We start from the raw sequence: 18,945 nt of genomic DNA on the forward strand, positions 1-18,945 counted from the left end.
CTGCCCCAGAGTCGATGAGCACCCGGAGAGACTTTGACCGATCACCCTACAGCAGGATAACAAAGAAGGGAGTACGAGTAATGGGAGTAGGTAAACGAGTCACCTGTAGCTGATGATTCCCGCAGGAACTCGGTTGGTTTCGGCACAAAGACAAGTGAAACAGATCAGGGTGTGACAGTACTCTTAAAATATATAGATATGGAGCAGCCCCAGATTTGACCATTAGGGCATGGCAGCCACTATAACGGCAAAAGAAATACTAAAAAGATATGAAGCTTCCAGTGTATACCAAGTAGGCTCTTATCTTTCAGATACAATTGGAGCTAAGTTAATATCCCATATAGCGTTGCAAAGTTAGAGCTAAAAGTCTGATGGCACTTGCGCCCATAGCAGTGGCCATCATAGGTCGTACCGGTACAGTATGTCAGATTTAGCTCAATTGACAGTTTCTTAGCATCTGAGTATCACAGAAACACAACATTTGAATGAAACAAATGTTTTCATGAAAAGTTGTTATGGATGAAATTGATCAAAAATCACTGTTCAAAACATTTAAAAAAAACATACAGAAATGTATATTAAAACCATTTACTTGTGTTACAAAAGGTTAATAAAAAAAAAAGTGTTATTTCTTGACAGACATTGTCTCTTTGCAATCATTACCAATTAACATTTTTCTAAATTATCCCAGTTGGCACATTTAGGGTTATAAATATGTTGTCACTTTTAGGGTTAAAAATAATAGTATGGGACATTTAAACCCAACCAGATCCTTCAGACAATCCCTTAATCCCATTTCAATGGTCAACAGTGGGTGGGTGAATGCTATACATTAGGCTAATGCTGTTAGTTTTAGTCTGAATTTGTGTGGTGATTGTTGGCTTGTTCTCAGTGTGCTAACACACTTGGCTATTGCTGTTAGCATCTGGTGTGGTGATTGTTGGCTTGTCCTCAGAGCGCTAAATAAGCTAATAGGCGAGGCTAATCCTGTTAGCACCACTTTCCCTCTCTGGGAACAGAATCATACAAGGAACACTCAGCAACAGTGAAGCTGTCAGGTGGCTAATCATTCACTGTTTGAAGGGTTATTCTTGCACCTGGCAGGAGAGGCATTTCAGTTAGCCTGGGAATTGCCCGCTAAAATTGAATGGACTTGACCTGCAATGCTAATCTGTAGCTCGCTCAGCAGATAGAGCAGCCTACTGTCTAGTGTGTGTGTGTGTGTGTGTGTGTGTGTGTGTGTGTGTGTGTGTGTGTGTGTGTGTGTGTGTGTGTGTGTGTGTGTGTGTGTGTGTGTGTGTGTGTGTGTGTGTGTGTGTGTGTGTCTACTGTCTCTAACCAACACCTGCACTGTCAGTCTCTGTTCTAAAAGGTCAACATCTATTTATATGTATCTCTGTCTCTGTCTCTGTCTCAATTCAATTCAATTCAATTCAATTCAAGGGGCTTTATTGGTATGGGAAACATATGTGAACATTGCCAAAGCAAGTGAAGTAGATAATATACAAAAGTGAAATAAACTATAAAAATGAAGAGTAAACATTACACTCACAGAAGTTCCAAAAGAATAAAGACATTACAAATGTCATATTATGCATATATACAGTGTTGTAACGATGTGCAAATGGTTAATGTACAAAAGGGAAAATAAATAAACATAAATATGGGTTGTATTTACAATGGTGTTTGTTCTTCACTGGTTGCCCTTGTGGCAACAGGTCACACATCTTGCTGCTGTGATGGCATACTGTGGTATTTCACCCAGTAGATATGGGAGTTTATCAAAATCGGGTTTGTTTTCGAATTCTTTGTGGATCTGTGTAATGTGAGGGAAATATGTGTCTCTAATATGGTCATACGTTGGGCAGGAGGTTAGGAAGTGCAGCTCAGTTTCCACCTCATTTTGTGGGCAGTGTGCACATGGCCTGTCTTCTCTTGAGAGCCAGGTCTGCCTACGGCGGCCTTTCTCAATAGCAAGGCTATGCTCACTGAGTTTGTACGTAGTCAAAGCTTTCCTTAAGTTTGGGTCAGTCACAGTGGTCAGGTATTCTGCCACTGTGTACTCTCTGTTTAGGGCCAAATAGCATTCTAGTTTGCTCAGTTTTTTTGTTAATTCCTTCCAATGTGTCAAGTAATTATCTTTTTGTGTTCACATGATTTGGTTAGGTCTAATTGTGTTGCTCTTCTGGGGCTCTGTGGGGTCTGTTTGTTTGTGACAGAGCCCTAGGACCAGCTTGCTTAGGGGACTCTTCTCCAGGTTAACCTCTCTGTAGGTGATGGCTATGTTATGGAAGGTTTGGGAGTCGCTTCCTTTTAGGTGGTTGTAGAATTTAATTAACGGCTCTTTTCTGGATTTTGATAATTAGCGGGTATTGGCCTAATTCTGCTCTGCATGCATTATTTGGTGTTTTACGTTGTACACAGAGGATATTTTTACTGAATTCTGCATGCAGAGTCTCAATTTGGTGTTTGTCACATTTTGTGAATTCTTTGTTAGTGAGCGGATCGCCTCACAGCCATAAAGGGCAATGGGTTCTATAACTTTTTCAAATATTTTTTGCCAGATCCTAATTGGTATGTCGAATTTTATGTTCCTTTTGATAGCATAGAAGGCCCTTCTTGCCTTGTCTCTCAGATCGTTCACAGCTTTGTGGAAGTTACCTGTGGCGCTGATGTTTAGGCCAAGGTATGTATAGTTTTTTGTGTGCTCTAGGGCAACGTTGTCTAGATGGAATTTGTATTTGTGGTCCTGGCGACTGGACCTTTTTTGGAACACCATTATTTTGGTCTTACTGAGATTTACTGTCAGGGCCCAGGTCTGGCAGAATCTGTGCAGAAGATCTAGGTGCTGCTGTAGGCCCTCCTTGGTTGGTGACAGAAGCACCAGATCATCAGCAAACAGTAGACATTTGACATCAGATTCTAGTAGGGTGAAGCCGGGTGCTGCAGACTATTCTAGTGCCCTCACCAATTCGTTGATATATATGTTGAAGAGGGTGGGGCTTAAGCTGCATCTCTGTGTGTGTTTTTAACCGCACACTTGTTGTTTGTGTACATGGAGTTTATAATGACGTATGTTTTCCGCCAACACCACTTTCCATCAGTTTGTATAGCCGACCCTCATGCCAAATTGAGTCAAAGGCTTTTTTGAAATCAACAAAGCATGAGAAGACTTTGCCTTTGTTTTGGTTTGTTTGTTTGTCAATTAGGGTGTTCATGGTGAATATGTGGTCTGTCGTACAATAATTTGGTAAAATGCCAATATGACATTTGCTCAGTACATTGTTTTCACTGAGGAAATGTACGAGTCTGTTGTTAATGATAATGCAGAGGATTTTCCCAAGGTTGCTGTTGACGCATATCCCACAGCTGTTATTGGGGTCAAATTTGTCTCCACTTTTGTAGATTGGGGTGATCAGTCCTTGGTTCCAAGTATTGGGGAAGATGCCAGAGCTAAGGATGATGTTAAAGAGTTTTAGTATAGCCAATTGGAATTTTTTGTCTGTATATTTTATAATTTCATTGAGGATACCATCAACACCACAGGCCTTTTTGGGTTGGAGGGTTTTTATTTTATCCTGTAGTCAGTCAGACTACTGTCAGTCAGTCAGTAGTCTGTCTGTCTGTCTGTCTGTCTGTCTGTCTGTCTGTCTGTCTGTCTGTCTGTCTGTCTGTCTGTCTGTCTGTCTGTCTGTCTGTCTGTCTGTCTGTCTGTCTGTCTGTCTGTCTGTCTGTCTGTCTGTCTGTCTGTCTGTCTGTCTGTCTGTCTGTGTCTTTCTCTGACTCTTTCTTCCTTCAGGATGATTCATCTTTCTAGGATTATTTCTGAGTTGGGATTACTCCTCCTGAGTAGGTGTTGAGTCTGGATTAGTCTGCCCCTGTGTCAGGGTGCTTATGAGGAAGCTGTCTGAATGTACGCATATCCAATGGATTTGAGTAGTTGTTAGTGATGAAAGTATGAAAATATTGTGGAAGTCTAAGATCTGTGAGCTCAAATGAGATGGGTGAGCTCATAGGCCTGTTTGACAGTCTGATGTAGCTGTGGTAGAGAGAGGAGAGGACCTCACTGATTCCACCTCACGTGGCAGTGACTCATGTGTCATTCACTGCCGAACTGAATGACAAGACTAATTATTTAAGACTGGCGGCAGGTAGCCTAGCGGTTTGACAAGCAAGCCAGCTACCAGAGTGTTGCCAGTTTGAATCCCGGGTCCTACCGGAAAAATCGGTTGGGAAAATCAGATGTACAGTATGTAGCAATGACTACAACTAGAGCGCTATAAAGGTGCCATTTCTGACAAAGCCAATTGACAGTGTCCGGTGTTGCCGATTAATACCACTCTGTCTGGATCAGCAGGGGGTTGTCGAATCATCAGAGTTCGAATCAGCTGGTATCAAATCCTAGATTCCATTGCCTGCCGTTGTGCCTTTAGCAAGGCACTCAATCCCACACAACTACAGCTCCCAGGGTGCCCCGGGTGGTAGCCCCCTGCACCTCTCCTAAACTTGTATGTACTGTATGTGTCTTTGGAGGGGGTGGGTTAAAGTCAAATTTGGGACCAATAATGTGATGTTAATGTTAACTTCTATGGGCTACGTGGGACGCTAGTGTCCCACCTGCGGGACACAGCCAGTGAAATATCAGGGCGGCAAATTCAAAAACAACAAAATGTCATAATTCAACTTTCTCAAACATACAACTATTTTACACCATTTTAAAGATACACTTCTCCTTGATGTAACTACATTGTCCGATTTCAAAAAGGCTTTACAGCGAAAGCAAAACATTAGATTATGTTAGGAGAGTACATAGACAAAAATAATCACACAGCCATTTTCCAAGCACGGACGTGTCAATAAAACCCAAAACACAGCTAAATGAAGCACTAACCTTTGACGATCTTCATCAGATGACACTCCTAGAACATTATGTTACACAATACATGTATGTTGTGTTCGATAAAGTTCATATTTATATCCAAAAACAGCATTTTACATTGGCGCGTGATGTTCAGAAAATGTATTCCCACCAACCCTCCGGTGAATGTGCACATCAATTTACAAAAATACTCATCATAAACGTTGACAAAATATATAACAATTATTTAAAGAATTATAGATAGACTACTCCTGGATGCAACCGCTGTGTCAGATTTTAAAATAGCTGTCATAGTCTGTGTATGTAGGTGGCAGGGAAGTCAGGCGCAGGAGAAAACAGAGTGGTTTAAAAAATGGAATATTTATTTCCAAAAACCAACGTAGAAAAGAATCTGGGTAAAACAATAACCCGTCGCACACCGATATAGAAACAACACGTACATAACAAACAAACAATCACCGACAGAGAAATGAGGGGAATCAGAGGGTTAAATACACAACATATAATTACTGGGATATGAAACAGGTGTGTAAAGAGACCAGACAAAACCAATGGAAAATAAAAAACTGATCAATGGTGGCTAGAAGGCCGGTGACGTCGACCGCTGAACACCACCCGAACAAGGAGGGGCATCAACTTCAGTAGAAGTCGTGACAATAGCTTTATGTAGAAAGCACATTTTTCAATATTCTGAGTACATAGCTCGCCATCACAGAAAGCTATACAGACACCCGCCAAGTTCGGGGCAAACTAAACTCAGAATTAGTATTAGAAATATTCTCTTACCTTTGCTGATCTTCATCAGAATGCACTCCCAGGACTGCTACTTCCACAAGAAATGTTGTTTTTGTTAGAAATAATCCATATTCATGTCCAAATACCTCCGTTTTGTTCGTGCGTTCAGAGCACTCTCCAAAGGCATAACGCGCGAGTGCGGTACCAGAGACAAAAAGTCAAAATGTTACATTACCGTACTTAGAAGCATGTCAAACGCTGTTTAAAATAAATCTTTATGGTATTTTTAACGTAAAATTGTGATAATATTCCAACCGGACAATAGCGTATTCATTCAAGGAGAAAAAGAATGAACATTTTGCTCGCGGGATCGAGCATATCCAATCCCTTTGTTGCCAGGCAGTCCACTCAGTAACTGAGCTCCTATTATCTGCCCAGTGACAGGAGAATGCTCAAACTACTTTCTGAAGGCTTTTGACAGCCAATGGAAGCCTTAGGAAGTGCAACGTAACCCCACAGATACTGTAGTTTTGAAAAGGACTAGAAAGAAGAACTACAATTCTCAGATCCTCCACTTCCTGGTTGACTTTTTCTCAGGTTTTTGCCTGCCATATGAGTTCTGTTATACTCACAGACACCATTCAAACAGTTTTAGAAACTTCAGAGTGTTCTCTATCAAAATCTACTTATAATATGCATATTCTAGTTTCTGGGTACGTTTTTCATCCGGCTGTGAAAATACTGCCCGCTAGCCCAGACAGGTTAATTAAGGATAGTGTCTTTTGGAGCCAAACCACACGTTTCTTAAGATCTTCATATATCACATTGATATAAGTATTTTTGAAATTGTGTGATAGTGTGTTTCTCTAATACTATCTCTCTCGCTCTTTCTCTCTCTCTCTCTCTCTCTCTCTCTCTCTCGCTCTCGCTCTCTCTCTCTTCCAGATGTTCCACTCAGACCACAGAGTCAATTTCCATGACCTCTCCTTCAACATTCCAGGCCCTGGAGCCTTGGGTCTAGCATCTAACCACTGAACCAACTCCCTGTCCGATACCCCTCCACATACCCTACACCCCCACCCCAGCACCCACACAGCCTTTCCCCCTGCCCCCTGTCTGAACCCCTATACCCAGGTACACCCAGGGACCATGGACAGCCCCCCCAAGCTGTCTGGCGAGACCCTGATCGTTCACCACATCCCCCTGGTACACTGTCAGGTGACTGGGGGGCGGCAGGGCTGTGGTGGGGGAGGGGGGTCCCTGAAGAGATCAAACCCTTTCAGCTACACAGAAACCCTGGGCTTGAGCCGCACCACCTCCCTTCCTGAGCAGGATGTACTCCAGAGGGAAGCCCTGGTGTACAGCAGCCTCATCCAGACCTCCACAGGAGGAGGAGGAGGAGGAGAGGGAGATGGAGGAGGAGGAGGGAGAGGAGGCAGCACGGGGAGCGATGATTCGTCGGTGACGTCCAGTAACTGCGAGGACCAGGTGATGGTGATGGTGGCCCACACTATGCCCAGGGTGAAGCCAAGGGAACAGGTCAACAACCCACTCCGGCTCCGTCACAACCCTTTTCTGCTCAACACGGAGGAGGATGATGATGATGAGGATGAGGAAGAGGAGGAAGATGATGGTGATAACCTGAATGGTTACTTGGAAGACTCCTCCTTTCATCTCCATGGCGATACAAACTCCGCCCTGGACGAGAAGGGAGACGGGATTGCACCCTTTCACCTCCACGACCTGGGGTCCACCACACACAAGCCCTTCCTGTTGCACAGCACCCTGGGTAAGCACTCTTGGGGCTGCTCAGGGAGGCTGGACTCCCTTAGGGGCGGGTCCTCTGATCTCTCCACCCACCTGGAGGGCCTGGACCTGCTGGGATTGGACAGTCCACGTCTCCATGGCAGCAGTGGCTCCACCCTCTCCATGGACTGCGGAGAGCAGGAGTGGGGTGAGGATGAGGAGGAGGATCACCCAGTGAGGGGTGGGGGACGGGGCAGTAGCCAAGCTGACTCCTGCTGCGGCCTCTCCCAGACGTATCTTGAACACTTTCCGGAACCATTTTCAGAGTTGTCGGAACGCCAGCTGGGCTACGCCAGCGACTCTTCCTGTAACAGCTCAGATGGCGTGCTGGTTAACTTCAGCGCCATCTATAATAACATGAACAACAGCGTCCCGGCAACCTCTACCAAGCCGCCACCTCTGGCCACCACGACCACCAACCTCAACAGCTCCACCGACCAATCTTGCACCTCCTCTGTCTGCATCTGCTCAGTGCTGGATGAGGAGGCAGGGAGCCGAAGAGGCTCCGCAGGTGGGGGGGCATTCTACCTAGACCTCCACACCTCCCCCACCGAACCCCCCCACCTCCACTCTCAACAACCCCCCTGCCCCTCCAACAACACCCTGCCGTTACTCATCGAACCCCACTCTCACCCTCACCCCACCACCTCCTCCTGCACCTGCTCAGCTGAACACCAGGGGGCTCTAGACCTGGACGCCAACTGCAACTCCTATCACCCCCCCCACTCCGACTCAGGAAGTGACCTCATGTCCTGTCTGCAGGTATAAATCAATCAAATGTATTTTATAAAGCCCTTTTTTACATCAGAAGTTGTCACAAAGTGCTTTACAGTGTCAAATCCTAGCTGCTATGTCCTGCTGTTGAGCTAGACATTTAACTACTAAAAGTGCTTGCTGGGTGGTGTAGTATGGCTGCTCTGTGCTCCATCCTCTCCAAGCTGAGTGTCAAAATTCACTTAGTCTAAACCTTTGTGTACAATAAAGTCTTCTTTCTCTTCTTCTTCTTCTCCAACTTCTTCTGCAGAGCCAGGCGCGTCTGGTGGTAACCACCCAGAACTACTACAAGCTGGTGACCTGTGACCTTTCGTCTCCGTCACCCCCGAGCCCTGCGGGAAGCTCCACGTCGGTTACCAGCTGCTCTGACGAGCACAGCAAGGATAGCCCTGCCCCTGACACACCCACCGCCACCCAGCCAACCGAATACTACCTGTTCAGGCGGCCACCGGGGGGAGAGGAGGAGGAGGAGGAGGAGGAGGAGGAGGGGGAGGAGGAGGAGGAAGAGGAAGAGGAAGAGGAGGAGGGAGGAGAGTCATCACAGGTGAGTGGAGTAGGATATTAGTTCAGTTCAGAATCAGACATAGTGTTATTTGAATGAGGGTTGATAGATAGGTTAAAGAGGTGGATCAGTTACTGGAAGGTTGTTGGTTCAAGTCCCGTTCCAGGCCATATCAAAGTGGTTTCAGTTCAGTTCAACCATCCACTACTGTTGAAGGGGAAGTCCCCTACTGGAGGGCTGCTGGTTTCAGATTAGTACAACCATCCACTACTGTTGAAGGGGAAGTCCTCTACTGGAGGGCAGCTGGTTTCAGATCAGTACAACCATCCACTACTGTTGAAGGGAAAGGAATGTTTTATTGTCGTCTACTGAGGCAGCTGGGTAATCTGTAATGGAGTATTCCTGGAGAGTATGTGCGTCTCAAATGGCACCGTATTACTTACAGTGCACTATGGGCCCTGGTTAAATAAAGGTTAAATAAATATAAACATTATGACTGGAGCCACAGAGAGCTAAAATAATCCCAGACTGTAACTCTGATAGCTACTATAAATAGACCTGTATCTTAATAGTGTCAACATTACAACACATGAGTATGACTGGCATTACACCACACTGAAGACTAAGGCTTCATCCCGAGTGGCACCGTTGTCCCTGTATAGTACACTATATTTAACCAGGCAGGCAAATGTACATTTATAATAACAGCCTGGAAAGTAAAGCTAGCTTATTGATGAGCTGTATCAGCAATGCGAGTGCTCTCAAGAGAATGACTATGACTGGCCCATGTAGGAGATTTAATGATGCTGAAAAGCTAAAGACTAGTCAAACAAGTATCAATTATTCCTTTCATTTAGATTGAGAGCTTGATCATACGAACTGATGAGTTTCTATTTAACACAATGGCAGAGAATGGAAGAGATCAACTTCCAATGTAGTTTGATCCAAAACAAACAAGGCTCTACTCAAATGTATTATTTATGTAAGTGTCTGCTGTATCAAGCATGAGATCCAAACACTATTCCTTCTACATGAGCCCTGTTTGACATTGATCCAAGAATGTGTTCGATTCTTTGTCTTTTATTCTAAGCCTTCTCTGTCTTCTCTACCCAGCGTCATGAAGATGAGGAAGAAAATGATGAAGACGAGCAGGACGGGAAGAAGAGGAATCAGCAGCAGCAGATGGGTGGAGCCTGTTCAGATCCAATCATTGAGGGCCAGGTGTACGTCAACATCTCCCCTCCTGTGGTTGGCCGAGGACCCATCGGAGGTGGGCCCAGCCGCCCCCGTTCCCGTAGCTACGACCGGAACCTGGACATGTCCCCGCCCCCTCGGCTTGGCTCATTGGAGCGCATGCTGAGCTGCCCTGTCCGTCTCAGTGAGGGCACCGCCCACCTGGGCCCGCCCCCTCTGCCGCGGGTCACTTCCTTTGCAGAGATTGCCAGGAGCAAGAGGAAAAATGGAGGAAGCACTGGCTCTCCTTCTCTTAGGATGGGGGGATGTACAGATCCCTTCTCCTCCACCCACTCAGCCCACTCCCACTCCTCGGCCGACTTCTCCCCCATCCTGGAGGGCCTGGGTCAGGGTCCTAGCCACAGCCAAAGTTTGCCCTTCCAGCGCTGCTACAGCCAGGGCAGTGTGGACCGCCACTCACCTGGTGGTGGCGCCAGAGAGACACGCTCCAAGGCCGAAGGTAAGAACACTGGTTAAAATAATAATTATATTACATGTTAAGAGCTATAATGATAATACATTATTATGATTGCATTTCAAACTGACTACAATGCAGTCGCCTGGCAGATCTCACAATACCTGGATAGGTGTTTGATCCATGGTTGGTTTTTCTATCCTGCCCACAAAGATGCTAAAACAAAGACAATTTCCCACATCCCCATAAGGACAAAGGCTATTTTAAACTTAGGGGTTAGGTATAGGGTTAGGGCCACAATTAGGGTTAGGGTTAGAATTAGAATTAGGATAAGGGGTTAGTGGTTAGGTTGTGGGTTAAGGTTAGGTGGTAGGTTTAGGTTTTGGGTTTGGGTTAGGGAAAATAGGATTTTGAATGGAAATACATTGTAGGGTTATAAGGTTATAGGGTTATAGGGTTATGGTGTTATGGTGTTATAGGGTTATAGGGTGTTGAAGGGGAAGTGTTATAGTGTTATAGGGTTATAGGGTTATGGTGTTATAGGGTTATAGGTTTATGGTGTTATGGTGTTATGGTGTTATAGGGTTATAAGGGTGTAGTGTTGTAGTGTTATAAGGTTATAGGGTTATAGTGTTATAAGGTTATAGGGTTATAGTGTTATAAGGTTATAGGGTTATAGTCTTATAAGGTTAAAATGGTTATTGTGTTTTAAGGTTATAGTGTTATAGTGTTATAAGGTTATAGGGTTATAGTGTTATAGTGTTATGGGGTTATAGTGTTATAGTGTTATAGTGTTTTAGTGTTATAGGGTTATAGGGTTATAGTGTTATATTGTTATAGTGTCATAAGGTTATAGTGTTATAAGGTTATAGGGTTATAGTGTTATGGTGTTATAAGGTTATAGTGTTATAATTTTTTTAATTTATAGGGTTATAGTGTTATAGTGTTTTTATATTATTATGTTATAGGGTTATAGTGTTATAAGGTTATAGGGTTATAGTGTTATAGGGTTATATTGTGTTATAGTGTTATAGTGTTATAGTGTTTTAGTGTTATAGGGTTATAGTGTTATAGGGTTATAGTGTTATGGGGTTATAGTGTTATAGTCTTATAGGGTTATAGGGTTATACTGTTATATTGTTATAGTGTTATAAGGTTATAGTGTTATAAGGTTATAGGTTTATAGTGCTATGGTGTTATAAGGTTATAGGGTTATAGGGTTATGGTGTTATAAGGTTATAGTGTTATAGTGTTTTAAGGTTATTGGGTTATAGTGTTATACTGTTTTAGTGTTATACTATTTTAGTGTTATGGGGTTGTAGTGTTATAGGGTTATAAGGTTATTGTGTAATGGTGTTATAGTGTTATAGGGTTATAAGGTTATAGTGTAATGGTGTTATAAGGTTATAGTGTTATAAGGTTAAAAGGGTTATAGTGTTATAAAGTTATAGGGTTATAGTGTTATGGGGTTGTAGTGTTTTAGTGTTATAGTGTTATAGTGTTATACTGTTATATTTTCATAGTGTTAAACGTTTATAGTGTTATAGTGTTATAAGTTTATAGTGTTATAGTGTTTTACTGTTTTACTGTTTTAGTGTTTTAGTATTATAGGGTTATACTGTTATAGTGTTATAAGGTTATAGGGTTATACTGTTATAGTGTTATAAGGGTATAGTGTTATAAGGTTATTGTGTTATAGGGTTATACTGTTATAGTGCTATAAGGTTATAGTGTTATAAGGTTGTAGTGTTATAAGGTTGTAGTGTTATAGGGTTATAGGTTGTTTTGGGGACATGTTAAAGTGTTGGCGATGTTCTAACATTGATGTGTTACAGTTCTGTTATTGCTGTGTTACAGTTCTATGATATTGATGTTACAGTTCTATGATATTGATGTGTTACAGTTCTATGATATTGATGTGTTACTGTTCTATGTTATTGATGTGTTACAGTTCTATGATATTGATGTGTTACAGTTCTATGATATTGATGTGTTACAGTTCTATGTTATTGATGTGTTACAGTTATATGATATTGATGTGTTACAGTTCTATGTTATTGATGTGTTACAGTTCTATGTTATTGATGTGTTACAGTTCTATTTTATTGATGTGTTACAGTTCTATGTTATTGATGTGTTACAGTTCTATGTTATGGATGTGTTACAGTTCTATGATATTGATGTGTTACAGTTCTATGTTATGGATGTGTTACAGTTCTATGTTATTGAGGCATTTTATCTCTAGTTTGGAAAGTTTTGTATCAATGAGTTTGGTTCTGTATGTTTTCTCCTTTTCAATTAACAAATAACAATTGCTAAATATGACCAAGGCATGTGAAGGATGAAATAGATAGGTATGTGACACCAGGTGATGATATATATATATGAACAGTGGCAGCAGGCTCACTGTGTGTCTGCTTATAAAAACACCCTGATCTTTCTATTCAGCCCATAGAACTACAGTAAACAAACAGTGTTTGGATTTCCTATGAATTCCTCTGTGGAACATTGTGTCAGAGGACTCTGAATGGAATGTTCTAGTAGGACAGTCAGACTGTGGGAGGGAGTATACTAGTGGCGTCGTTCCAGTGAGAGAGATCCCCTTTTTAATTCTACTGAGCCAAACCAAGCTAAGCCGAGCTGCACTGCGCTAGCCTGGCTACACGTCAATCACCATAGTTACTAGAACCAGCACAGGGTTCTTAGAGCGAGAGATACAAAGAGGAGGAAGAGAGAGGGAGAAACACACATTCCAGTCACTCTAGAGAGGCCAACCCTGGTGTCCAAGTGCTTTCTCACAGTAAAACATAGTGACAGCCTGTAATGTACAAACCACTGTGACATAGGAACAGGTTAGAAGCAGATTGAGGACAGGGGATAGGATTTGGTGTCGTTGGGCGCAGGTATGGGTTGAAGGGATTGTAAAAAGGATAGGGGGGAGGGGAGGGGAGAGGAGGGATGTGGATCGACAGTAGAAGGGGGAAAGGAGGGAGGACTGAAGAGAGGTGAATGGAGAGATAGGGAAGAGGAAAAGGAAGATAGAACACAATAGAAGAATAGCATTTGTTACACAGCAAGTATCCACTCCACTATAGGCCTACACCATTTTCTCTAATGCTGTAAAAGAAAGAGACTATTGGAATATATGATAGCTAATCATTTAAAAAGAGCACAAATAATATACATTTTAACAATGTAAAGGCTTTGACTAAAATGTAATTAAATGATCTGTGACCCTAGCTAGGTTTCCATGAAGACAGATTTTCATGCAAATATTTTAAAATCCGCATAAACAAAATATACACCAGTAGTGTTTCCACCAAACAGACTTGTTGCGTAATAAAAATCAGTGCATGATGACGGAGTTCACACAAAATGTACCTTTACGCTTAAGTTTTCATCTATCAATTAAAAAAAAATCTAATGTTCAATGTGCTTCCATCGCATTGTCATCTCTACCGATAGTTTTGTCACAAACTGTTGTGATTAATAGCAAATGTACCGACTCTGGTCTTGGCATCTGCGTTATTGCCAACAGCTGGCAGATGCAGTGTGGGTAGGCTCTGCGGGTAGCTAGTCCACATGATGAGATTATTATGGATAAGAGCGAGAATATTTTTGGGGGTCAAACGGCAATCAAGCATCGATCATCATGTCACCAGAATAAGACCCTCGATATATATTGTAAAGGAGCATCAAGCTCATCCACCACCCTGTGAAGTTCATCATAATGTATTTTATCTGTAGCCTAATAAACTGCATGGTTTCCCGAGTCGTAGTGGGAGGACCACACACCACAGCATCACGTGACGCCAAGTTTACTTCGATATGATGGTTATTATATCAATATTTGCACATAAAGGCGTTTCCACCACATAATACATTTTACCAACACAAATACATGTCACGTTCTGACCAGTATGAGGGTTATTTTGTTAGTGTATGCTGGTCAGGACGTGGCAGAGGGTATTTGGTTTATGTGGTTCGGGGTGTGTGTATTATGTAGAGGGTAGTGGATTTATGTATTCCGGGGTTTTTTGGTCACTGCTCTGTTAGTCTATGTTCTTTCTAGTTAGTCTGTTTTCTATGTTTAGTTAATTGGGGTGTGGACTCTCAATTGAAGGCAGGTGTTGTCTAGTTGGCTTTGATTGAGAGTCCTGTATATTAGGGTGTGTTTGTGTTTGTAATTTGTGGGAGGTTGTCACTTGAATTGCTGTTGTTCGCCTTCAAGTCTGTATTCGTCGTCCATCGTTTTGTTTTGTTTGTATAAGTGTTTTCATTAAAAAGTTAATTATGAGCACTCAACCCGCTGCGCCTTGGTCCATTCCTGACGACCGTCGTTACAGAACCTCCCACCAAATCCGGACCAAGCAGCGAAGGAAGGAGCAACAGGTGGACGTTGAGGAGAAAAGGGAATTTGAGTTGGACCAACGGGAGAAATGGACATGGGAACAGATTATGGCCGGAGAGGGCCCATGGAAAAAATGGAGCGAAGACCGGGAACGCTACAGGGGAACATGACTGGCTATTAAACTGGAGAGGCAGCCCCAATAATTTTTTGGGGGGGGCACACGGGTAGTTTGGCAGGGCCAGGATTGAGCCGCAAGCCAAATCCCCGTGCTTATTGGGGAAGCCTAGTATTAGTCAGGTCCCGTGCGTTGGAGTGAGGTACACGGCATTGAGGCCTAGTATTCACAGGCCGGTGTGCGCAGTACCTGCGCCCCGCATTTGTCAGGGGAAAGCGGGCATCCAGCCAGGAAGGGTGGAGCCAGTACTGCGCTCGAGACCGCCAGTGCGCCTCCACGGTCTAATATATCCTGTTCCCGCTCCACGCACTAGCCCTAAGGTGTGTGTTTCAAAGCTGGCATATCCAGTACCAGCACCACGCACTAGGCTTCCAGTGCGTCAGCCCAGTCCAGTACGTCCTGTTCCCGCTCCACGCACTAGCCCTACGGTGTGTGTTTCCAGGCTGGCATATCCAGTACCAGCACCACGCACCAGGCTTCCAGTGCGTCAGCCCAGTCCAGTACGTCCTGTTCCCGCTCCACGCACTAGCCCTAAGGTGTGTGTTTCCAGTCTGGCATATCCAGTACCAGCACCACGCATCAGGCTTCCAGTGCGTCAGCCCAGTCCAGTACGTCCTGTTCCCGCTCCACGCACTAGCCCTAAGGTGTGTGTCTCCAGTATGGTACCTCCATTACCAGCACCACGCACCAGGCTTCAGTGCGTCAGCCCAGTCCTGCGCGTCCTGTCCATGTTCCTCATACTAGCCATGTGGTGCGTGTCCTTAGTCTGGCACGTCCTAAGCCAGCCCCACGCACCAGGCCTTCCGGCAACAGTGCCTCGTCCAGAACTTCCGGCAACAGTGCCTCGTCCAGAGCTTCCGGCGACAGTGCCCCGGAGAGAGACGGCCCACTGTTCAGAGCCGAGTGAGTCTGGCTACAGTCCAGAACCAAGTGAGTCTGGCTACAGTCCAGAACTTCCGGCAACAGTGCCTCGTCCAGAACTTCCGGCAACAGTGCCTCGTCCAGAACTTCCGGCAACAGTGCCTCATCCAGAACTTCCGGCAACAGTGCCTCGTCCAGAACTTCCGGCAACAGTGCCTCGTCCAGAACTTCCGGCAACAGTGCCTTGTCCAGAGCTTCCGGCGACAGTGCCCCGGAGAGAGACGGCCCACTGTTCGGAACCAGGTGAGACGGCCCACTGTTCAGAGCCGAGTGAGTCTGGCTACAGTCCAGAACCAAGTGAGTCTGTCTACAGTCCAGAGCTCCTAGAGTCTTCCTACAGTCCAGAGCTCCTAGAGTTGTCCTACAGTCCAGAGCTCCTAGAGTCACCCTACAGTCCAGAGCTCCTAGAGTCACCCTACAGTCCGGGGTCGACAGAGAGGGACATCACTGTAGAGACAGTTCATGAGGGGAGTGAGCCAGGGGTGGAGTGGGGTCTGCGTCCGGCTCCTGAGCCACCTCCTGAGGGGGGAGTATTGGGGTTGGGGGGGGGTGTTGCAGGAGCACTGTCGGTGACGGTGGCCACCCTCCCTTCCCTCCCATGTACTTTTGGGGATTTATTAGTGTTTTGGGGGTTATTTATTTTTATTTTTTTTGTGTGTGAGGTGCATCCGGGGTCTGCACCTTTGGGGGGGGGGGGGGGTAATGTCACGTTTTGACCAGTATGAGGGTTATTTTGTTAGTGTAGGCTGGTCAGGACGTGGCAGAGGGTATTTGGTTTATGTGGTTCGGGGTGTGTGTATTATGTAGAGGGTAGTGGATTTATGTATTCCGGGGTTTTTTGGTCACTGCTCTGTTAGTCTATGTTCTTTCTAGTTAGTCTGTTTTCTATGTTTAGTTAATTGGGATGTGGACTCTCAATTGAAGACAGGTGTTGTCTAGTTGCCTTTGATTGAGAGTCCTATATATTAGGGTGTGTTTGTGTTTGTAATTTGTGGGAGGTTGTCACTTGAATTGCTGTTGTTCGCCTTCAAGTCTGTATTCGTCGTCCATCGTTTTGTTTTGTTTGTATAAGTGTTTTCATTAAAAAGTTAATTATGAGCACTCAACCCGCTGCGCCTTGGTCCATTCCTGACGACCGTCGTTACAATACATCCTACCATGTTGAACAAACCAATTTAAATAATCTGTCAGCATTTATAAAATTGTACCGAAACTTCTTGTTTCCATCAATGCTGTCATGATTTTTTTTCTTCATACAATATACATACAATGTACAATTCATACAATGTCAGCTGCTCCATGTGTTCAGTCAGCTGCTCCATGTGTTCAGTCAGCTGCTCCATGTGTTCAGTCAGCTGCTCCATGTGTTCAGTCAGCTGCTCCATGTGTTCAGTCAGCTGCTCCATGTGTACAGTCAGCTGCTCCATGTGTACAGTCAGCTGCTCCATGTGTTCAGTCAGCTGCTCCATGTGTACAGTCAGCTGCTCCATGTGTTCAGTCAGCTGCTCCATGTGTACAGTCAGCTGCTCCATGTGTTCAGTCAGCTGCTCCATGTGTTCAGTCAGCTGCTCCATGTGTACAGTCAGCTGCTCCATGTGTTCAGTCAGCTGCTCCATGTGTTCAGTCAGCTGCTCCATGTGTTCAGTCAACGATGGGTGGTGATTATTATGTTTTGCATGATAGTACTTCAAGAAAGTAGCAATATTTTTAGAATAAAGTGGCAATTATTCGAGAATACATATAAAAATATATGTATCTTTGAAACACATGTATTTCAACTACACGGATATCAGAAAAATATAATTATATTATTAAATTGTGAAATCATTTCAAATGCCCATCACTAGTTATTTAATATCATACATACTACATTCAACTGCATTGGTCTACTGCAATGTGTTGTGTAGTCTTTAGAAGTTGTGTTTGCTATGATGCTGTGGACATCCATTAAGGCAGCCCCTCTCTGATTCAGAGAGGTTGGGTTAAATGCAGAAGAACGCATTCAGTTGTGCAAATGACTAGGTATCCCCTTTCCCTTCCCTTTAATGATGCCTACAGGAGAGGTGAGCTGGCAAAGAACGCTTAGCTGGATAAATTATTCATCCATGAATAAAGAGAGGAAGGGGTGAGGGGAGAGAGAGAGAAAGAGAGATGACAGAGAGAGTGAGAGAGTGAGAGAGAGGCAGCGAGAAAGAGAGAGATGACAGTGAGAGAGGGAGTGAAAAAGAGAGAGATGACAGAGAGAAGGAGTGAGAAAGAGAGAGAGACATGACAGAGCGAGAGCGAAAGAGAGAGAGATGTCAGAGAGAGGGAGAGAGAAAGAGAGAGAGAAAAAAGTGGAAGGAGGACGAGATAGATAGGGAGCTGGCTAGAGATAGAGATGAGAGAGGGAGTGAGAAAGAGAGAGAGACATGACAGAAAGCAAGAGAGAGAGGCAGTGAGAAAGAGAAATGACAGAGGGAGAGAGCGAGAGAGAGAGAGAGAGATATAGGCAGAGAGAGAGAGAGAGATGATAGAGAGAGAGCAAGAGAGAAAGAGAGAGAGATGACAGAGGGAAAGAGCGAGAGAGAGAGAGAGGCAGAGAGCGAGAGAGAGAGAGATGACAGAGAGACAGCGAGAGAGAGAGAGTGGGAGAGAGAAAGAGAGAGAAAGAGAGAGAGAAAAATGTGGAGGGAGGACAAGAGAGAGAAAGACAGATGACAGAGAGAGAGAAAGAGAGAGAGTAAATGAGAGATATAGATGACAGCAATAGAGAGAAAGAGAGAGAGAAAAAGGTGGAGGGAGGACAAGAGAGAGATGGCTAGAGATATGGGTGAGAGAGGGAGATGGCTAGAGATATAGAAGAGAGAGGGACATGGCTAGAGATAAGAGAGGGACATGGCTAGAGATGAGAGGGGGATGGCTAGAGATATAGATGATAGAGGGAGATGGCTAGATATATAGCTGAGAGAGAGAGATGGCTAGAGATATAGATGAGAGTGGGAGATGGCTAGAGATATAGATGAGAGAGGGAGATGGCTCGAGATATAGATGAGAGAGAGAGATGGCTAGAGATATAGATGATAGAGGGAGATGGCTAAATATATAGCTGAGAGAGAGATGGCTAGAGATATAGATGAGAGTGGGAGATGGCTAGCGATATAGCTGAGAGAGG

The 18,945-nt window shown here is 44.3% G+C and overlaps 1 protein-coding gene across 2 annotated transcripts in view; it reads left to right on the forward strand.

Moving 5' to 3' along the window:
* The window catches only part of LOC106570858 (AP-4 complex accessory subunit RUSC2), a 56,132-nt gene that overhangs the window by 8,941 nt on the left and 28,246 nt on the right, over positions 1 to 18,945 (forward strand). For both annotated transcript variants that reach the window (XM_014143426.3, XM_014143427.3), the window contains exons 2-4: positions 6,560 to 8,182; positions 8,445 to 8,738; positions 9,810 to 10,389. In XM_014143426.3, coding sequence (XP_013998901.3) covers positions 6,764 to 8,182; positions 8,445 to 8,738; positions 9,810 to 10,389 — 2,293 coding nt within the window. In that variant the 5' untranslated portion in view covers positions 6,560 to 6,763. The remainder of the gene's footprint in view (positions 1 to 6,559; positions 8,183 to 8,444; positions 8,739 to 9,809; positions 10,390 to 18,945) is intronic.

Source organism: Salmo salar, chromosome 15, assembly GCF_965601325.2.
Source record: "Salmo salar chromosome 15, fSalSal1, whole genome shotgun sequence".
NCBI classification, from domain to species: domain Eukaryota; kingdom Metazoa; phylum Chordata; class Actinopteri; order Salmoniformes; family Salmonidae; genus Salmo; species Salmo salar.